This window comes from Sebastes umbrosus, chromosome 1, assembly GCF_015220745.1.
Source record: "Sebastes umbrosus isolate fSebUmb1 chromosome 1, fSebUmb1.pri, whole genome shotgun sequence".
Taxonomy (NCBI): domain Eukaryota; kingdom Metazoa; phylum Chordata; class Actinopteri; order Perciformes; family Sebastidae; genus Sebastes; species Sebastes umbrosus.
Genome location: NC_051269.1, coordinates 7,770,322 through 7,791,781, shown reverse-complemented (window position 1 = coordinate 7,791,781; position 21,460 = coordinate 7,770,322). Strand labels below are relative to the sequence as shown.

The following is a 21,460-nucleotide window of genomic DNA, read 5'->3' as shown; positions in this document are numbered from 1 at the left end:
CTCAGATTAATATAGTGACCCCTCAGATTAATGTGGTGACCCCTCAGATTACCTACCTTCAGACAAACACGAGAAGAGAAGACTGAATTAATGTCCTCATACGTAAAGGCCATCATTTCCACTTTTACACACTCGTATGTGTGTTCTGAAACTAAACTACACTCTTTCTCCCAAAGACAGAACAACCAGAAAACACACTCTGTCTCCCACAGAGGAGGAGGAGGAGGAGGAGGAGGAGGAGTTAGTCCCTTGGGATAAAAGTCTCCATGGAGAGAGAGACAGTCAGTGTGAACAGAGACAGAAGAACAGAACACATCAACTACAAGAACCTACAAGAACCAACAGAAGCTCCTCCTTCAGTCTCCTGATCTGTGAGTTTCATCATTCAGAGTTCAACTGTTACTGAAACCAGACACACAGACAGACAGACAGACAGACAGACAGACAGACAGACAGACAGACAGACAAAGACACACACAGACAGACAGACAGACAGGCACAGACACACACAGACACACACAGACAGACAGACACAGACACACACAGACACACACAGACACACACAGACAGACAGACACAGACACACACAGACACACACAGACAGACAGACAGACAGACAGACAGACAGACAGACAGACAGACAGACAGACAGACAAAGACACACACAGACAGACAGACAGACAGGCACAGACACACACAGACACACACAGACAGACAGACACAGACACACACAGACACACACAGACACACACAGACAGACAGACACAGACACACACAGACACACACAGACACACACAGACACACACAGACAGACAGACACAGACACACACAGACACACACAGACAGACAGACAGACAGACAGACAGACAGACAGACAGACAGAGCCTCTCATCATGGATAGGTGAGTACTACATTATTCTGCTGTCAGGATGTTTAAACTCTGTATTACTCTGCCAGTAATAATTACAGCCTCGATGGACTGGCATTAATCCTGTCCTGGTTTTTTAAAGTGGATCTCTGAGTTTTCTCCTTCTGCTGCATTTCATCAGCTCGGAGCGGAATTTGACTTTTCTTGCGAAAATGGAGGAAATGTTGTTTCTAGTCTGCCTGATGCTAACATCAACATAAAGGCCTGTTTGGGAACCAATGAGAAAGAATAGGCTATTTTCAAAGCAGCCTTTTTGACATGTCACAGCAGGTTAAACACAGGTGTAATTGATAAAATCAATTATGGTCCTGTTTTATTATTATTATAATCTATACTACCTTCTGATGTACTTGTTTTTCTTCTTTCTTTATTAACTGAATTGGTATGGTATTGGACTTTTATTATGTACTATTAGAATATACGTTTAAACAAATTAACAATTTAAGCTGTAAACTAAATGACTGTACTATGATGAAACACATCAATGCTGATGTTAATAGGGACATTTCTTACCAAATTTAGGAAAATCTGCATTTTATGGGTTGAAAATGGCTCAACACGCCATCTAGTGTTTTAAATCAGCCCTGAACCTCGCAAGGCCAATGTTGCTATAGAGTTGACTGTTTGGGACTAACCTACGTCATGAAATTTCTATATATAAAATGAATGTTACCGCTCTATAATCAGTCACTGGTCAACTCGGGCCTCATACACCACCAACCACCTCCTCAGCAGCTCCTGGTTGCATGACATCATGACATCATGACATCATGACAACATGACATCATGACAACATGACGATTCACAGGCAAGCCCTGCAGTGTCTTTGTCCTGTGATTTCCAAGTGGATTTATGGACGTTTATTCTGAATGGACACACTGAATGATATCAATATGCATTTAATGTCTCTGTGTTCACATTTTATGGAGCAGAGAAGAAGAAGTGTGCCCCCCTGTGGTGGCTGCACTTTGAATCGGGTTACTTCTATTTGTCAGAACAGTTTGAGATTCTGTCACTTTATTTTGAAGTATGTGTGTCAGCACTGGAAGAAGTACTCAGATCTTTTGATGAGATGAAAGTATCCTGCATTTCTGCAGTCCTGTTGTATAGCAGTGATTTACTGTTACTGTATATAGCAGCACTTTAGTGTTGTATAGCAGTACTTTAGTGTTGTATAGCAGTACTTTACTGTTGTATAGCAGTACTTTAGTGTTGTATAGCAGTACTTTACTGTTGTATAGCAGTACTTTAGTGTTGTATAGCAGTACTTTAGTGTTGTATAGCAGTACTTTACTGTTGTATAGCAGCACTTTAGTGTTGTATAGCAGTACTTTACTGTTGTATAGCAGTACTTTAGTGTTGTATGGCAGTACTTTACTGTTGTATAGCAGTACTTTAGTGTTGTATAGCAGTACTTTACTGTTGTATAGCAGCACTTTAGTGTTGTATAGCAGTACTTTACTGTTGTATAGCAGTAATTTACTGTTACTGTATATAGCAGCACTTTACGGTTTTATAGCAGTACTTTACTGTTGTATAGCAGTACTTTAGTGTTGTATAGCAGTACTTTACTGTTGTATAGCAGTACTTTACTGTTGTATAGCAGCACTTTAGTGTTGTATAGCAGTAATTTACTGTTACTGTATATAGCAGCACTTTAGTGTTGTATAGCAGTACTTTACTGTTATATAGCAGTCCTTTACTGTTGTATAGCAGTACTTTAGTGTTGTATAGCAGTACTTTACTGTTGTATAGCAGTACTTTACTGTTATATAGCAGTCCTTTACTGTTGTATAGCAGTAATTTACTGTTACTGTATATAGCAGCACTTTACGGTTGTATAGCAGCACTTTACGGTTGTATAGCAGCACGTTACTGTTGTATAGCAGTACTTTAGTGTTGTATAGCAGTACTTTACTGTTGTATAGCAGCACTTTAGTGTTGTATAGCAGTAATTTACTGTTACTGTATATAGCAGTACTTTAGTGTTGTATAGCAGTACTTTACTGTTATATAGCAGTCCTTTACTGTTGTATAGCAGTACTTTAGTGTTGTATAGCAGTACTTTACTGTTGTATAGCAGTACTTTAGTGTTGTATAGCAGTACTTTACTGTTGTATAGCAGTACTTTAGTGTTGTATAGCAGTACTTTACTGTTGTATAGCAGCACTTTAGTGTTGTATAGCAGTAATTTACTGTTACTGTATATAGCAGCACTTTACGATTGTATAGCAGCACTTTACGGTTGTATAGCAGCACTTTACTGTTGTATAGCAGTACTTTAGTGTTGTATAGCAGTACTTTACTGTTGTATAGCAGTACTTTAGTGTTGTATAGCAGTACTTTACTGTTGTATAGCAGTACTTTAGTGTTGTATAGCAGTACTTTACTGTTACTGTATATAGCAGTACTTTACTGTTGTATAGCAGTACTTTACTGTTGTATAGCAGCACTTTACTGTTACTGTATATAGCAGCACTTTACTGTTGTATAGCAGCACTTTAGTGTTGTATAGCAGTACTTTACTGTTGTATAGAAGCACTTTACTGTTACTGTATATAGCAGCACTTTACTGTTGTATAGTAGCACTTTACTGTTGTATAGCAGTACTTTACTATTGTATAGCCGTACTTTACTGTTGTATAGCAGCACTTTACTGTTACTGTATATAGCAGCACTTTACTGTTGTATAGCAGCACTTTAGTGTTGTATAGCAGTACTTTACTGTTGTATAGCAGTACTTTACTGTTACTGTATATAGCAGCACTTTACTGTTGTATAGTAGCACTTTACTGTTGTATAGCAGTACTTTACTGTTGTATAGCAGTACTTTACTGTTACTGTATATAGCAGCACTTTACTGTTGTATAGTAGCACTTTACTGTTGTATAGCAGTACTTTACTGTTGTATAGCAGTACTTTACTGTTACTGTATATAGCAGCACTTTACGGTTGTATAGCAGCACTTTACTGTTGTATAGCAGTGATTTACTGTTGTATAGCAGCACGTTACTGTTGTATAGCAGCACCTCAGCATTACATAGCAGTACATTACTGATGTACAGTATATATACTTTGCAGTTTAAAATATAAAGTCATTGCTGAATAGTGTTGTCTCTCTGACAGCCCTGAGGTCAGAGGTCAGGATGTGTGTGGAGTCTTTGAACTGAAGCTTTTTAATTAAAGGTTAGCCAGATGTCCAGATGTGGGTGCTCCAGAAACTGGAGGGTGATTGGCTGTCGTCACTGAGCTGTAATTAAACGCACAGATTACAGACTGAGTGTGTTTGTGGTCCTGTATGTCTCTATTTGTGAGGACGTTCTGCTCTTCAAAGGCTGTTTGAAGCTTTAGACCTGATAATTAATGTGTGTGTGTGTGTGTGTGTGTGTGTGTGTGTAGCCCCTTTCATGTCATCTGTAACATTTCTGTCCTCATCTTTGTGTCGTTCAGACAGACTTTTAAATCAATGTTCCTCACAGCTTCATTCAGACAACATTCACATCACATCATTTATTAAAATGTTGTGACATGAAGGTGGAAGATGGTTTTCTCTCTCAGGATCACTGATGGATTTCAAAACCGATTTTACTGTTGAAGCTTTAATTCAAGACATTCGCCGCGTCTTCGCACAGTGAATCCACTCAAATATTCCACATCAGTTTAATCATTTGACTTCTTCCTGTTTTAAAACATCTGACACATTAATGGTTGGACTTTAAGTTGACCGGCATCACACTGACATCTACCAAAAACAGCAGCAGTTATGTGGCTTCACAGGGTTCCAGAAAAATAAAACTCAGGGTCAATGCAATGTGATGTCATCCGGCAAGACACTAAACTGGCCAATCACATACATGCAAGCTCACATTCCAGGCAGATTACTTCGTAACACGAAGGCCTTATTTCTGATGTTTTTCTTCACGATTGTCGTGATGAAATATTTCCCACTGTGTGGAATAACTTTCCAGAGTCTCAGAGTATAACATATTATATCTGTGCAGAGTTTTACTGTCTGATAAACCTTCAAACTCATGAATGTTACATAAACTGAACAAACTGGATCAGATTTAATTTCATTCACCACATGCCAACACTTTAAATATGGAGGATGGAACCTGCCAAAATAAAAAATTAATCAATCTATAAATAAATGACTCGATGAATAAATAAATGTTATAATAATATAACAAAATAATATTAAAATAAATGTAACCATTAATTAATTGATAAAATGTGAAATAAATTGATATTTCTGTTTTAATTTTCTTCATTTATTTATATTTGTATTAATTTCCTTACTGTTTAATTTCCAATTTTATTTATTTATTTATGTATTCATGTATTTATTTTTATTAATTGTAAAATGTATTTATTCATTTTTAATTTTTTTAATTTAGTTTTTTACTTATTTTATATATTTCTTTGAATATATGTATTTATTTATGTGTGTGTGCATTTCTTTATTTCTTTATTTTTTTATTTGTACACAATTTTCTCTTTGCATTTCACCCCTCATTTATATCCCCAAACTTATTTGGGGAAACGCACCACGCAGCGGGGTGTATGATGTCAATATCGTGCGCATTTCCGGCAGCATCTGCCAGGCGGTTTCCACTCTAAATGAGCTAGACCTCAGGGAGGAGACTGACAGTGGGGCCGCGAAACAGTTCAGCTTCAGACGGTTGATCCGCACACCTGTACCGGTATGAGGCAGCAGCAGCGGGAGCAGCAGTAGGCCAACGACCGCCTGTATGGAGCCGGGGATGAAGACTGGAGTGCAGCTAGCTGGCTAGTCGATCTATGCACTCTGACCTAAGCTCTCACCCCATGATGACACACATTGAGTGACAGCCCCCTCATTTGCATAATGAGGCAGAAATGCATAAAGAAATGTAAAAAGAAATGTGTAAAAAGAACAGTAAATATATAAGGAAATTAATACAAAGAAAAATAAAGAAGCAAACAGAAATATCTGTTTGCTAAATAATATTTTAATATTATTTTTGCTACATTTAAAGACATATTTATTTACTTATGGAGTCATTTATTTATTGATTTTGGATTTTGGCAGGTTCCTTCCATACATCCCACGTCATAGAGAAACACCTTACACATTATTTTTTGATCACGACATGTCAGACAGAATCAGCATAAATCCAGATTAATGACAACAGCTCAGCTGCGTATTCTGCTATATTGACATTAATAATGATTGCTCGTGTACGATGCTCATGATGACCCCTGTGCAGACGTTCGGCCGACTGCTCATGAGCTCGAAAAACAAACTGGACACTTGTTTCATGCACTGTATATTTGTCCTTTACTTTTATGTTGTTCAGCCAAAATCAACCAAACAAAGGAGCTCCTTTTCTTCTTCCTGTCGAGTGGTCGCCATCTTGTTTTCTAATGTGCATGTGTGGAACGTGTCTGTGTACTCAGACCTCCGATTGTAGCGTGTATAGAAGTCTGTGCACAAGAAGGCAGTCGAAGTGTCAGAGAAAGTGTAAGATAACAAGACAGTTGAACGGCTCCATTTGAAGCTTTGAAAAGCAAATTTGAAGTTTGTAAAACAGATATAAAAGAAAGAAACCTGTAAAATGAATAAATAAATAAAAAATAGATTTACAGATGGATTTAAATAGAAAGTAAACAGAGTTCTCAGTCTCTCAGCTTCTATTCCTGTTAGACTGTTTTTGCTTCATCAGTTCGGTTTGTTTTACAGAGAGAAAAATGTGTTGGGGGGGCGGGGGGGGGGGGTCTGGAGGCTTGCTAAGAGAAAAGAAAAAGACGGGGAGGAGAAGGAGGAGAAGGAGAAAGTGTTTTGAAACAGAGGTTACTGCAGTTCAAGTTGAGCAGTGTTTATATGGACAACACAGTCTGAGAATATGTTCAGCTGTGAGCTATGGAGCAACAGCAGGGACAAAACCCCTGAGATCGGTCTGTTCATCAGTGACCTCTGACCTCAGTTCACTGCTGCAGCTTCCTCTTTACACTGGAGGACAATTTGTCTCTGGACAGTTTGTCTGTGTGATGCATGGATTTCCTAATATAACATGGTGTTCTGTTCTGTGAGGAGGTACAATTTGTTTAGTTTTTTTGGCATGGATGTCAATTTGTGGCAAATTTTCTGTCCAGCTTATTCTCAGGGGCGTTACTATAGAAATGATTACGGGCCTAACTTCTGGTGAGGTAGCGGTAGTAGCAGTAAGCTAGTTAGTCCCATAGGCTAACCATAGTTGCTAACCGCCAACAGCGCTTCTTTTGAAAAGTAATTTGCTTTCATTTACAAAATCCTGATTTATTTTTTAAATGGACTGTTCGTAACTTTTTAAGCGTATAACTGTACCGGGTCGGGACACATGCGCGCTCGCATATGCGTGTTTGCGTGTGGCCGCTGCCTCTCCTCCTCTGCCTGCTCACCTTCACTCAGACAGAGCGAGCGTTCTCGCTCAGCTCGCTCCACCTCTAGACGTGAACGCGCGCTCACTCCACACTGCAGAAGAGTTAGTTTAGCTCTGAGAATATCTAGTGAATGTAGAGTGGACATTTGTGCAGAAATAAATGCTGCAGCTCCTCCAGACCAACAGAGGTTTCCCGTGTCTTGTGAAGTGACGGAGCTCTGAAACGAGTTACGTTGTTGTCTCGTTACCGACCGGGTGCCTGTGTCTCCTCTGCTCTCTCCGGCTGCGGGCGGAGAGAGCAGGAAGACACGCTGGAGAGCCCCGCTGCCTCAGCCTGCACTGATGCAGGAAAAGCCAACACTGGGATCAGATCTAAATCATGTTCATGGAGAGGCCTTCGTCTGGTCAGCTAACATTACTGCCAAGCAGGTGAAATATAGAGTGATATTGTGGTTTTAGCTGACGTGTGTCGCCTCACTGTTTTGAGCGATGCTCGTTCATGTATATTTAGAGCGAGCAAGCGCGAGCCCGACGCTGACTTTCGTTGATTTCACGGCCACAGGTGTCGCTGTTAACAAGCAATTCTGAAAGTTACAAATAGTCCCTTTAACTTACATTAAATTGGCATTTTCTAAAATGTCCTTGCGGAGCTGTGGTACGGTGTTCCGTACACTTTTGCCCGTCAGCGCCACGCCAGGCAGCGCTCCGTTGTTAAGAGTCAGACATGCTTGTTTGTGTGCTCATTCTCTGGGGGTTATCTCCATTAGACAGTCTACACTTTGGCTGATGTCTTTTGGACCAAGAGTTTTTGAGAAAAGTGGCGAAATGTAACGTTGCCGCCTGTGTACGGAAGATCATTAAGCTTAACGGTGTTCCGTACAGGAGACCAACGGTGCTCCGTACAGAGCGCATAACATGATTTCAACGGCAATTAATGAAAATTTTAAATGTCAAAATATTCAATTGATGTAATAAACGTTAACTTTATTGACCTATTATTAAATAACGCTGCTGCAACATCAATATTGGGCGCAGGATTACGTGCAAACAGCGTCTGTGTTGACAGAGTTGCTGCTGCAGTGCCAAGCAGTCGGTGTGCACCTGTGGTGGCAGTTTCTGTTAAAACAAGACACAAACCAATGTAACAACTTGTCTTTCAGTGAATTTAATAAAAAAGCATACATCAATAAGAAAAGCATCTGCAGATGGACTCACGAGCACAGCCACCTGTTGTGGACTGTGGCAAGTGAGCCCTGAACACAAAGAGTAGTCAATATTTATACATACTAAAGCATAACACATAGATAAGTGCAAAGAAGAAAAAGATAGAAAGTGTATCATTACGTCAGCACAGAACAGACAACAGAGCATCACGAGACATAACAAGTATTTCAGCAATCTGTTGTTTACAGTTACAGAAGGCAAAACCGTCGGGTCATTGTCTTATGGTGACAAAGTTGAACATGTGAGGCCCTGAGATTATCTAAATGTACACTGTCTTAATGCAGATATGAAAATTGCCATTACACACCATTGATGTTAAAAATGCCCATTTGAAAGCATTTATTCAACAAAGGATAATATATTTAACAACGTGTGATAGCATAATACTCATTTCGTACAGACTACAGTACTGTGAGAAGCATAAATTAAGTTGAAATGCACATTTTCACTGCTCTAGTCATCTCCCCTCTCAAGCTGCAGTCGGACATATAACAACAACAAACACACTCAACTATTAAAGCAAATAATAAGGCCAATATTAACACACTGACATCATGGATTTATATTATCTAACAAAAAAATAACAACAACAACAGCAAAATGTATACTTATTCTCCATTGAATAATGAATAAACTTGCAGGATCCACTAACTTCTCTAAAGGAAAAAACAAAGGATCCACTAAAGAAACTAAAAGATAAAGATAAATCCCGCCAGTGAGTGAACACACACTGAAACAGAAAGCAGCTGCAGAGCTGCATGATGATGTCATCGGTGTCATTCCCTGATTGGCCGAGGCCTTAATTAGTAGACACATGATGATTGGCAGCAGCAGCATGTTGCAGGAGGTGAAACTACTAATACAGGCTGTTCCAGTTATCCACGTTATTTAAAGACCATAATGCACAGAACAGACAAAGACTAAAACCAGGACCGACAACCAGAACCTCTGAACCAACCTGACAACACAGACACGACACACAGACTGAATCCAGCCTCTGATCCAGGATTTTTAATAATCTTCTTCTGTGTTTCAGGTTGAGATGTTCTGGCTCAGGATGACTTCTTGTCTGTTGTCCCTCCTCTTCCCTTTGGTGTCCTCCATCATGGCCTCTGCTCAACACGCCGGCTGCAAAATCCGCATCACTGACAAAGGATTGGAGATGTGTAAGTATATGGATATGTAATTATTATCCAGGAGTAAACTAAAACCTGGACAGATCGAAACTACAATACAGATCTAACGTGCACTCAGTAGAGTGCAGATCTCCGCCAGCTGTGTCTACAACGACCACTGCTGGTTGAATGAATACAAACTACAATTGCCCCCGTCTAGACCGCAAGCGTATCAGACACGTTTTCACTCACAAACATACGCCCGAATACATAATCTCCTGGTGGAGATAATGACTAGAATACAGTAGTTGGATGCCAGAGGCATGCGTCAGGGACTAACGCTGAATTCACAACAGGCAGCGGCAAAGTACGGCTCGCACTTAAAGTTTTCTGGCGTGTTCATGTGTTTCAGATAGGAAGAAATTCTTAGTAACACAGGCCAACATGTCACAGGAGTCACATGATCTGTTTAATGATTGGCTGCGGTTACTCTCTGGCAATTTTTTGTTTGGCTGCACTTCGCCGCAGAATCGAACGGCCGCAGCTTGCTGAACTCGGGAGTGGCTGCTGCAGCTTTTCATACACACTGCGTAGGCCGTACTTCGCCACTGTTCTGGTGTGAATTCAGTATAAGGACAATAATGGACTACAAATGGAAAAACTTCCTCTCAATGAGTGCTGACGCCTCTCTGGCAGACGATCTTTATCACTTCTATGTCTGCGTCGAAGCTAACGGCACTAGTGCTAGCCTACAGGTCCACGCAGCCCCCCCTTCCCTGTTCGCACATGACTGGGTGGCCACTTCTGACTCCAACACCATCGTAACATTTGCTGAAGACAAAGCTGTGGTAGGCCCGATGGCCAATCAGGATGAGAGGGCCCACCGAAAGGAGGTGGAGAATCTGAGACTATGGTGTCAGGACAGCTGCCTCTTGGTGAATGTCAGCAAAACCAAGGAGCTGATTGTGGTTTTTGGGAAGCAGCAGGAGAGGAACTACACCCTCCTCAAGATGGACAGGACCACAGGTGAGGAGAGGGTGAACCTGCTTCACTTGACCTTACTGATGACCTGACCTGACACGGTCTGTCCACGCTGACTGATCAAAAACGACAGCAGCGCCTTGATCACCTCCGACAGCTGCGGGGGATGTCCCCACAGATACTTAAGACATTCTACACCTGCACTGTGAGAGTATGTTGTCAGACACACTCCACCTGGTATGGCAGCAGCAGCCAGCAGGACCGCAAGGCTCTGCAGAAGAGTGGGCATTTGGCTGAATGTACCTAAGATAAAATTTTGCCTTTGAACATTTTATTTTACAGAACAGGTTAAATGAAATCAGTACGGTTGAATGACATCAGAAAGGCTGTATGTATTGTTTGTAGTGTAGTACTCAAAGTATTTCTTGTGGTTAAAGTACTCACAGTATGTATTTTGTGTTTTCAGTGAAATTTGAGACTCAGAAGTTTGTTGAAGAGGAGCTGAGTAACATCAGTATGCCAGAGATGAAGGGCAAAGAAGGACGCTTCCAGTACACCATTACTGAGTACACATTTTTACTTTTTATTTACAGTAATACTTTAAGACTGAATACTAGATGTGTATTAAAATCTTCTCTTTCTCTCGTCTGTCGTCAGTGTGAAGATAACTGAATTGAATCTGACTCACGCTGAGCTGCAGTTCATCCCTGATGTCGGTTTGCTGTTCGATGTTCAAAACTCATCAATCTCGCTGAGTTTCCACCGACGGATCCTCTACTGGTTCTTGTTAGTACCCAGAAAACTGACTTAAGACTAACATTCATATGACTCTAATAGTTCTCAAACACTGATTTAACTCTAATACTACTACAGAACACTGATCTAACTCTAATAACTCTTCTACAGAACACTAACTCTAATAGTTCTCCAACAGAATATAAATATAATAGTTCTCCTATAGAATTCTATTATAACGCTAATAGTTCTCCCGTAGTTTACTATTGTACCTGTTATAGTTCTTCTGCAGAACACTCATATTATTCTAATAGTTATCCTTAGAAAACACTCATATAACTCTAATAGTTTTCCTGTAGAACACTGTTGTACCTCTTCTTCTGCAGAACACTCATATAACTCTGATTCTAGTTGTATTCCTGTCAGTCATGAAGCTGAAGTGTTTTTGTATGTCAGTTACGACACAGGAAACATCAACGCGTCGGCGGAAGGAGTGAACATCAACACGGTTCTTAATCTGATCAGAGACGATGAAGGACGACTGAAGATCAATAACATCACCTGTGATGCCAATATCGACAAAATGAAGGCAAAGTTCAGCGGCACACTCGGGTAAAACACACTTATATAGTAATCAGTAATGATTAAAGATTACTCTTAATAGGACTGATGTAGTGATCAATAACGACTAGTAATTACTGATCAATAATTACTGATCAATAAGCAATTATAAATAATGTCTAATCATCCAATCATCGCTGATTAATTCTCACTGATGTTTGACTACACCCATCATGTGACCGCAGTATCAGCCAATCAGGAACTGTCTGTCTTTCAGGAGAGTTTATGGCTTCCTGGCCAGCTTTCTGACATCAGGCATGCGCTTCCTCCTCAACAAACAGGTCTGTCACCTGTCTGTCTGTTTCTCACATATCTGTTTCACCTGTCTATCTGTCTCTGACCTGTCTGTCTATCTCTCACCTGTCTGTCTGTTTCGCACCTGTCTGCCTCTCAGATCTGTCCTGCTCTGGATCATGCCGCTCTGGTTCATGTGAACTCCCTGTTGGAGACGATCCCTGTGAGGACAGAGGTTGATCAGTTTATTGGGATCGATTATTCTCTGATCGATGATCCGGTAGTGGAGTCAAGGAGCCTCGACATGCACTTCAGGGTTAGACTCTTCCACTGATGATATTGTATAATCTTCTACTGATATGATGGGACCATTAACATGTGTGTTGTGTCTGTAGGGGATGTTCTTTGACCTGTTGGATCCAAATGACACGTTGGCGAACTATGCCGTCGACCCGGTCATTAAAGAGTACGACAGGATGGTTTACCTCGCTCTGTCCGAGTTCTTCTTCGACAGCGGGATGTTTGCTTACTTCAAAGCTGGAATCTTCCAGATGAACATCATCAACGAGAAGGTCACAACCACCACAGACCCCCAAAACTTCTACAGATTCCCAAAACCACCACAGACCCCCAAAACTTCCCAAAACCACCACAGAACCACAGACCTCCAAAACCCCCAAACAGAAAATGACTCCTGAGAACTGCACTGATCCAGTCTGACCTCCATTGCTTCTGTTTCTGTCGTCTTGTCCTTCAGATGCCCAAAGACTTAGAGATGTTGTTGAGAACCACCTACTTTGGAACGATCATGATGATGGTGAGCAGAAACACCACAGAAACACAGTGGATACACATTTGAGATACTGTAGAAATGTAGTAGAGATACAGTGGGGATTTATTAGAAATACAGTTGAAAAAACAATAGAAATGCAGTGGCGACACATTAGAGACACAGTAAAACACAATAGAGACACAGTGGGGACCCATTAGAAATGCAGTATGAACACAGAAGGGATGCAGTACAGTAGAGACGCAGTCGAGACACAGTGGAGACACAGTATAAATGCAGTAGAGACACAAGTTGTGTTTCCATTCCATTGTCTAGCGAATTTTAAACAAACTTTTGAAATGTCAGTGTTACTGTCCAACACTGTTTGGGACATTGTTGGACAGTTACACACTTTTACCACATTTTTGGTAGCGCAAGTAAAATACTACTTTACTTCATGTTCTACCTGTGTGTTCTGGGTAGAACACGGTGTGGCACTGCCGTATGTTCTACTTTACTTCATGTTCTTCCTGTGTGTTCTCGGTAGAACCCAGTGTAGTACTGCGGCACTGTGTTTCACTACTTAACTTCATGTTCTCCCTGTGTCCTTGGTAGAACCCAGCTTTGATGGAAGCTCCGCTCTCTCTGGAGCTCGCCGTCAACTCACCTCCAAAAACCACCATCAAGACATCTGGAGCGACGGTCGTCATGACAGCCATCGTCAAGGTGTTTCTGCTGCCTCCAGGTCAGCCTCCGATCCAGCTTAGCAGCATGACCATGGTACGCGCACTCACTCACTCACTCACGTACGCACGCACGCACACACACACACACACACACACACACACACACACAATAAACCACAGCTCTGATTGGTCGGCAGCTGTCTCTCACCTGTTGTACAGTTTTAATAATTATATTCTCCTCAAAGTGTTTTCAAAAGAATCTTTTTGGGATCTCAGTTGTTCCAGATTTAAACATCAGTTGTTTTAGGACAATCTGACCTGCAGGGGTTACACATACAGCGAAATTAATTAAATAATGAATATACTCCATTATTACACACCACACAAACACACAATACAAAATTGCCAATATAAAATTTCAGGAATAAGAATAAATTCAAACTATGGAATTGGCTCCGACAGTTTGTTTCAGGTTTCACATAACTACTGTTTTCATTCCAGTTCAACCAGTTTTAACCTGGATTTTATTAAAGATTCAACCTACTGATCAAACAGCTGTTTTATTAATTGTATTATTGTTTCATGTTTCTGTCCTTCTGCAGGAAACAAAGTTTAACGCTAAAGTTTCTATGAAGGGAAAACGTCTGGCTGTTCATGCTGACCTCCGCAGGTAAACAAACAGACACACACACACACACACACACACACGTATGCACGCACTATGAGGAGTAGAAAGAGTCATTGAGGACAAGGCGCACATATGTATGCGCGTGTGATTTTTCACTAAAAGTCCCACATTTGTGTATGTATGCGTGTCTGTGTGTGATTAGTACAACTCAGCCATGCATGTGCATGTGCATGTGTGACTCCAACACACAGGCGTGTGTGTGTACGTACCTCTTATGTGCGCATCCTGCGACTGCACTCTTAATTAATGACCCAAAGCTTTGACCGTTGCCATGGTTATCAACGTCCAAATCAGTATTCAAATGCAGACGTTTTTTGAACTTACTTCCTGTCAGCTCTACAGTAATGCTAACTTCACCTCTAGTGATCACCTTATATTGTTTTTTCTTACTTAACTTTGCTTTACACAGTTTTTTGATCATTTTGATAATCACCTCAGTGTCTTAAATAGCGAGGTTAGCCAGTCAGCTAGCCAAGCTGACTAAAGCACCGTCAAGTTCATGAGGAGGGCGGTCAGCTCTATGGAGTTTTGCTCAGTCCCTCTTTGCTCTTCATCGGTTAATGTTCTCCTTCGTGAGCGTTCACTCCTCTCCAGCTGACACTGAGCCATTACGACCTCACGTTAAAGCTGTGAAAATCAGACAAACGTTGGTGCTACACTGGTTAGCTAAGACGGAGAGGTGATTATCAAAATGATCTAAAACACTATACAAAAACAAAATGTAAACGGTATTAACAATATGTACAAATTCAACTGTGAAAAGGGAAGGAACTAACTTAAAGTGGAAGTATACAACCCTTTTCAACTAGTTAGTGCACTACGCTAGCTAAAGCTATCTGATAGCTAAAGCTATCTGAAAACCTGTTCTTTGTATGATAAATAATGTGCGTTTAGATTGGTTCCCTATAAGTCTAGCTTTACGTTGTCTAGTACTCTCGCTAACGCTGGCAGCCAGAAACAAATAGCCAGATATATGAATTGTCTGTTTGATAATTTAAACAAAGAACATGTTTTCTTGCGGTGGCCTTTCTAAAATGAGTAATGGTGAAAGTAACTATATTCTGTTATAATCAATTAGGTGATAAGCAGACAGCGATAAATAGCAGTTAGCAATTGCTCACGATGGTAGCTAATTACTCATTGTTCAGCATATCCATTGGGTTCTCCCGGTGGCAGAATACTATTCCTGGGATACGTTCATTTTCCTCATTCATAGCAATGAACTCGCCCATGTTTCGGCTAAGATAGAGTCAGAGGCACCCTAAAGGGATAGTTTGGGTGATTTGAAGTGGGTTTATATATATGACGTACTTATCCATAGTAGGTTTATTACTTACAAGGTCAGCGTGCCCCCAGCATCGAGAAACAGACAGGAGCACCGACACCAGAGCAAAGCAATGTGCTGCTGTGGACGGGGACGGCAGAAAAACGTATTTTAGCCACCCAAAAGAAAGGCTCACCTTAAAAAATCAATATCCGTTTAAGTGTATGCTATATTTAGAATATTTTCACCGCTTTATCTTGCTGTCAGACAGCCCTTTCCTTCTCCTTTCTGATGGAGAACTGAACTGAAAGTGAAACTTCCTATCTCTGGTCTCTGCTCTCTCCACAGCCAGCAGGCTCACATGACAAAAACAGTATAGATACTGTAATGGCAATTTTCATATCTGCAGTTAACACTGTACCTTTAGATAATCTCAGGGCCTCACATCTAGCAGACTTTGTCACCATAAGACAGTGACCTGACATTTTAGTTCTCTGTGACTATAAACAACAGATTGCTGAAATACTTGTTATGTCTTGTGATGCTCTGTTGTCTGCTGTGTGCTGACGCATTGATACACTTTCTATCCTTCTCTTCTTTTCTTCTTTGCACTTATCTCCGTGTTATACTTTAGTATGTATAAATACTGACTACTCTTTGTATTCGGGAACACTTGCCACAGTCCACAACAGGTGGCTGTGCTCGTGAGTCCATCTGCAGATGCTTTTCTTATTAATGTATGCTTTTTTATTAAATTCACTGAAAGACAAGTTGTTACCTTGGTTTGTGTCCTGTTTTAACAGAAACTGCCACCACAATACACTTTCAGTTCAGTTCGCCGTCGGAAAATATTCAAAATATAGTGTACACTTAATTTTTTTGTCAGGTGAGCCTTTCTTTTGGTGGCGAATATACATTTTTCTGCCGTCCCCGTCCACAGCAGCACATTGCTTTGCTCCGGTGCCGGTGCTCCTGTCTGTTTCTTGATGCTGGGGGCACACCAACCGTCATCAATTGTAAGTAGTACACCTACTATGGATAAGAACCCTGCCCTGTGTGTACTGTACATACAACCCCACTTCAAAACACACAAACTATCCCTATCAGTCTTGCTGAAGTCTTGATTCTCACTGCAGGACTCCTCTCAGCCTCCTGGATGGACGCTACCTCCAGCAGTCTTTAACTATACTGACTTCAGTCTGGCGTCTCTGCTTTGCCCCACATGTTGTTCTCCAGTTTTTTACCATCAGAATCACAAACTGAATGAAAGAATTTAAGTGTGATTATTTGGTTTGTTATTGATCACATCACAGTCTGACTGAAACAATTTTCTTCTTTCAGGTTTAAAATCTTCTCCAATCAATCAGCACTGGAATCTCTGGCAGTAAGTGTTATTTCATCTTCTGTTACAAGTTACAACATTACCGTTTAATGTGACTGACAACAAGGGGCAGTAAGAGACCATCAATCACAATACATACTGTAACAGTAACCTGTCTGTCTGTCCGTCAGTTGATTCCTCTGCAGGCTCCTCTAAAGACGATGTTGCAGATATCTGTCGTTCCTTTAATCAACAGTAAGAGTCTGATTCAGAATCTGATTCATTAACTGTAAAACTTTAGCAGTTATTGCATGTTTCAATATAACACACTATGACATAGATTACTGTAATGATTTTTACTGACTGTGTGTGTGTGTGTGTGTGTGTGTGTGTGTGTGTCTTCAGACTGGACAAAGAGAGGAGTTCGGATCCCTCTGGCTGATGGGATGGATTTCATTGAGGAGGTAGTTGAATATCACAATGTAAGTCTGTTTACACATTAAACATTAACCTGTATATGTTTATATCATAGACTGTATATAAAGCTGGACAACATAAAAAAGCTCCCCAAAAGTGAAACAAAAACATCTTGATCGCCCCCTGGTGGCTGGCTGCAGTATAAGTCAAAAAGCCTGCCCCCTCCGTTAGCAGATGGGACATGGGCCAAACTAAAAAGTCAAATTACATGTCAAATATTTTTTTTCCTCCAAGATGGTTTCTGTCATTTTAGGTAGTTCTTATCCCGCTGATGATCAAGTGTTCATTTTCTGACAAATTTGGTTTTAATTAGTTTTTTGATGCTATAAAGAGGTGGTGTGATTATGCGTTATGATTGACGGCTGCGATTGACAGCTGCTCTGAATGAAGTAGTGGACGTGGAGCCAGCGGCTCGGGAAATGTAAAAGAGAGGAGATGTAACTTTAACTTTCTATAACCGTAACTGTTTCAAAGTTAAAGGCTAACTGCATATAATGATCTTTATATACAGTCTATGGTCCATACGGTCACAGACCGTGTCACTAGCTAGCTTAGCAACATCTCCACTGACAGTAAAGTTAGCCAGCGCTGCCGAACGCCTTGTGTTTTCATATTCACACGTACAATGTTTCTGAAACATTAATCATGAGTCTGTGTAATAGAACATGTTAATTGATCATAAATGTATTTATGGTATGGTAAATACTCTGTATTGTTTTTCACCCTCCACTGTACCGTGTGATGTTGTATATCATCACTCAGTGCTGCCCCCTGGTGTTGACAGCGGTTGTGTTTATCTCTGCAGGGTTTCCTCGTGATCGGAGCGAATCTTCACTTCAGCAAAGGCCTGAGAGAAATGATCGCAGCAGGGAACAATCAGACAGAATCAGTCACCGATGCCGTCTAAACATATGCAGTATGTGTAGAATACACGCACACACACGCACTCACACACATACAATGTGAATATATAATACTATGTGTGAACATATATAACAATATGTGAATATGTACAAACACGTCAAAGGACTGAGAGAAATGATCACAGGGAACAGTCAGACAAACAGCATGTATAATATATTTGACACCGTGTGAATATATGTATAACACAGAGACAGTGATGTATACAAAACATAAAGTATATATTGATGCTGTGTAAAACATATATAAATATATATATAAAGTATATTTATATATAGGACTATATATATAAATATATATATATACACAGTATATATACACACACACACCCATACACACTAGGGATGCACTGATACCATTATCAGGTATCGGGTCCAATACCGTACTCATGTACTTGTAATCGTAAAACTACTCCAATACAACCACATCCAATACGACTTTACGGCAACGCAACGTTAACCGACAAGATTAGTGCCTTGCATGCAGGGGTGCTGTGGTTGAAGTGCCTAATAAGGCGCCCAGTTTCAGCGATAACCAGCTGCACAAACTGCTTTGGTAAACCCATCGCGGAAACTCCATCATTCACCGCCAGCTGCAGTGTATGTGCAAAACAGGCAACTGGGTCCCCTAGTTTACCCTTCCGGGAGAGTTAGCAGCCATGATGTTGTGTGCATTGTCGTGGACACGTGCAAGGTGGGCTCACGTTTAAGGTGGACCTGCTATTCTCCAACATGGTGACAAGCCATGCCTCTGAGTTTTCAGCTTTTTTTATTTTTAATATTTTATTGGTTAATTGGTTAATTAACACCCCTACTGAAAACTGTGCTGTTTGTATCAGGAAAAAACAGTTTAATGTTAAACTGTTAGCAAAAGCATCATGTTGTATACTTAATTTGTTGCAGTCAGAAAGTGAGGAACATCTGATTAAAGTAAAACATATTTCATATCACATATCATTGGTAGAACTGTAATGGTATTATTAACTACTACTCATATTGGTATTTGATATCGGCAAGCAGCCAAATGTAAGTATGAGTACTGAACTGAAAAAAAGTGGTATCGGTGCATCCCTAATATACAATATATATATGTATATATATATATACATATATATACACACATACTGAATTTTAAATACAAGCCCTCCTTGTTTACATTCATGTTTACTTGCTAACAGTCTTTACTACTCTGCCTGTTCTTGTGCATTGCTGTGTTTCTTTTACATTTAAATACCTGTGGATCAGTGGATTAGTGTGAAACCAGCAATGGTGGAAAAAGTAAATCCTTTACTTAAGTAAAAGTACTAATACCACACAAAACATACTCCACTACAAGTAAAAGTCCTGCATTCAAAACCTTAAGTAAAAGTATGCAAGCACTGTCAGCAAAATGTACTTAAAGTAAAAGTGATCTTTGTTCAGTAAAATGTTCCCTGTCAGTGTTTACTATTATATGTGATGTTTCTGAATTAATATTACTGCTGCATTATGTGTCCGTTGCATTATTGCTGATATAACTGTGGGGAAAATAATTAAAGCAAATTAAGCCTTATCATGCATGATACATAAGTTTAGGGTTGCTGTGGTGAAATCTGACTCTTAACTATAAATCAAACCTACGCTGTAGACGTCAGCAGGACTCCTGTTAACCCTTTGTGTTGACTATAAATCCAGCTTCACTATTACTGATACATGTAACACTGTACAGACACTGCTGCAGCAGCAGGTTTCACCACAGGATCATGTTTACATAAAGTGAAACCAAAACTACACTAGTGTAAACCAGAATAAACCAGTGTAACCCACAATTTACCACACCACAGATCTGCACACCTCAGTGAAGGTGTGAACGACTGTAATTAGCATCTGAATACCAATGAAACTACAGCCCTGTTCAAACCTGGTATTAACATGTGTCCTCGGTGATCAGATCACAAGTGGACAGCTCTAACCTGGCTATAACCTCCCTCGCTCCAACACTGATGAAACCAACACTTTTAAAAAGAAAAATCACTCGTGATTGGTTGGTAGATCTGTCACTAAAAAAAACAATAAAGTCAGAATTCAGAAAATAAAGAGAGAATAATGTTTTTAGAATTCTGAGAATAGTGTCAAATTTCTGAGAATAAAGTAAAAATTGTGAGATTTAAGTCCCTGGATATGGAGCCTGCAACATTCTCTGTGGGCACTGGCTTGACTCCCCAGCACTGGTAAAGCCTCCAGATGTTCATTTTAGACTTATCTATCAGACCCTGTTGTGCTGACCCCTGCTTATTCCCCAAATGTGGGAATCTTGACTACATCATTTCTGTTAGTGGGGGAGTGTGTTCACGCTCTCTCCTGATTTTTAGGGGTGGCTGTAGCTCAGTGGGTTGAGCAGGTCGTCCTTTAACCAAAAGGTTGGTGGTTTGATCCCCAGCATTTCTGATGTCTGCATTTCAAAGTGTCCTTCAGCGAGACACTGAACCCCAAGATGCTCACCGGGCACTTCACAGCAGCCTACTGCTCCAAAAATGCTTAGGATGGGTTAATTGCAGAGGTCAAATTACATATATGAAACTGACGATTCTAATAAAGTTTAATAAGTTTTTTAAGTAAGAACCTAAGTGATCAACCACAACAGTCTTCTGTTCTTGGTCAACGTAGCTCACAAGCATTGCAGTCACCTTTTTGTTATTATTGCATGTGCTCTCATCTACATTCAAAGAAAAATAAATATTGTCTTAAGTTGGAGTGTTCAGAGAATGTGTGGCGCAGAGTTTGTAGAGGCAGCGGCTCATGAAAGTTTCATCCTGCTCAGTGCTACCTTGTCGTGGCCAGATGCTGACGGGTGCTATGGCGGTGAGGGTATGGTGATGTGTAAATATACAGTTTTTTGCAGGAATTGGTGCATTTACATACAACTGATGTGCATAAGGGGGTCTGTGATTGGATGACAGGTGATCTAACCCATGGCACAATCAGCACTCAATCTGCTACTGTTGTTGTATCAATGCAGTCATATGGACACTGTGTGTGTCAACAGGTACACAGACACCTGAGGGTCGAAGGATATCTGGATATATGTCTCGTATAAGACTAAAACAAAAACTTGAT

General features: G+C 40.4%; 1 protein-coding gene across 2 annotated transcripts; it reads left to right on the top strand.

The window, feature by feature from the left end:
• The first annotated feature begins 235 nt into the window (after positions 1–235).
• Positions 236–19,933, top strand: LOC119489591 (phospholipid transfer protein). Of its 2 annotated transcripts, none has more exons than XM_037772252.1 (15): positions 236–371; positions 9,590–9,719; positions 11,116–11,215; positions 11,307–11,435; positions 11,841–11,996; positions 12,223–12,286; positions 12,400–12,555; positions 12,635–12,811; positions 12,997–13,056; positions 13,624–13,788; positions 14,297–14,364; positions 16,988–17,030; positions 17,159–17,222; positions 17,373–17,449; positions 18,250–19,933. In XM_037772252.1, exons 2-15 carry the CDS (start codon positions 9,596–9,598, stop codon positions 18,349–18,351), a joined length of 1,485 nt encoding a protein of 494 aa, XP_037628180.1. In that variant the 5' UTR covers positions 236–371; positions 9,590–9,595; the 3' UTR covers positions 18,352–19,933. The 2 variants fall into 2 exon arrangements, with proteins under 2 accessions (XP_037628180.1, XP_037628189.1); XM_037772261.1 differs by lacking the exon at positions 236–371 and adding an exon at positions 783–901.
• Positions 19,934–21,460: the final 1,527 nt, after the last annotated feature.

Coding starts and splice junctions, on each gene's coding strand:
- LOC119489591 (XM_037772252.1), top strand. CDS start 9,596: ATGTTCTGGCTCAGGATGACTTCTTGTCTGTTGTCCCTCCTCTTCCCT. Junction 12,556..12,634: donor GCCTCGACATGCACTTCAGG/GTTAGACTCTTC, acceptor TTGTGTCTGTAG/GGGATGTTCTTTGACCTGTT. Junction 12,812..12,996: donor TGAACATCATCAACGAGAAG/GTCACAACCACC, acceptor CTTGTCCTTCAG/ATGCCCAAAGACTTAGAGAT.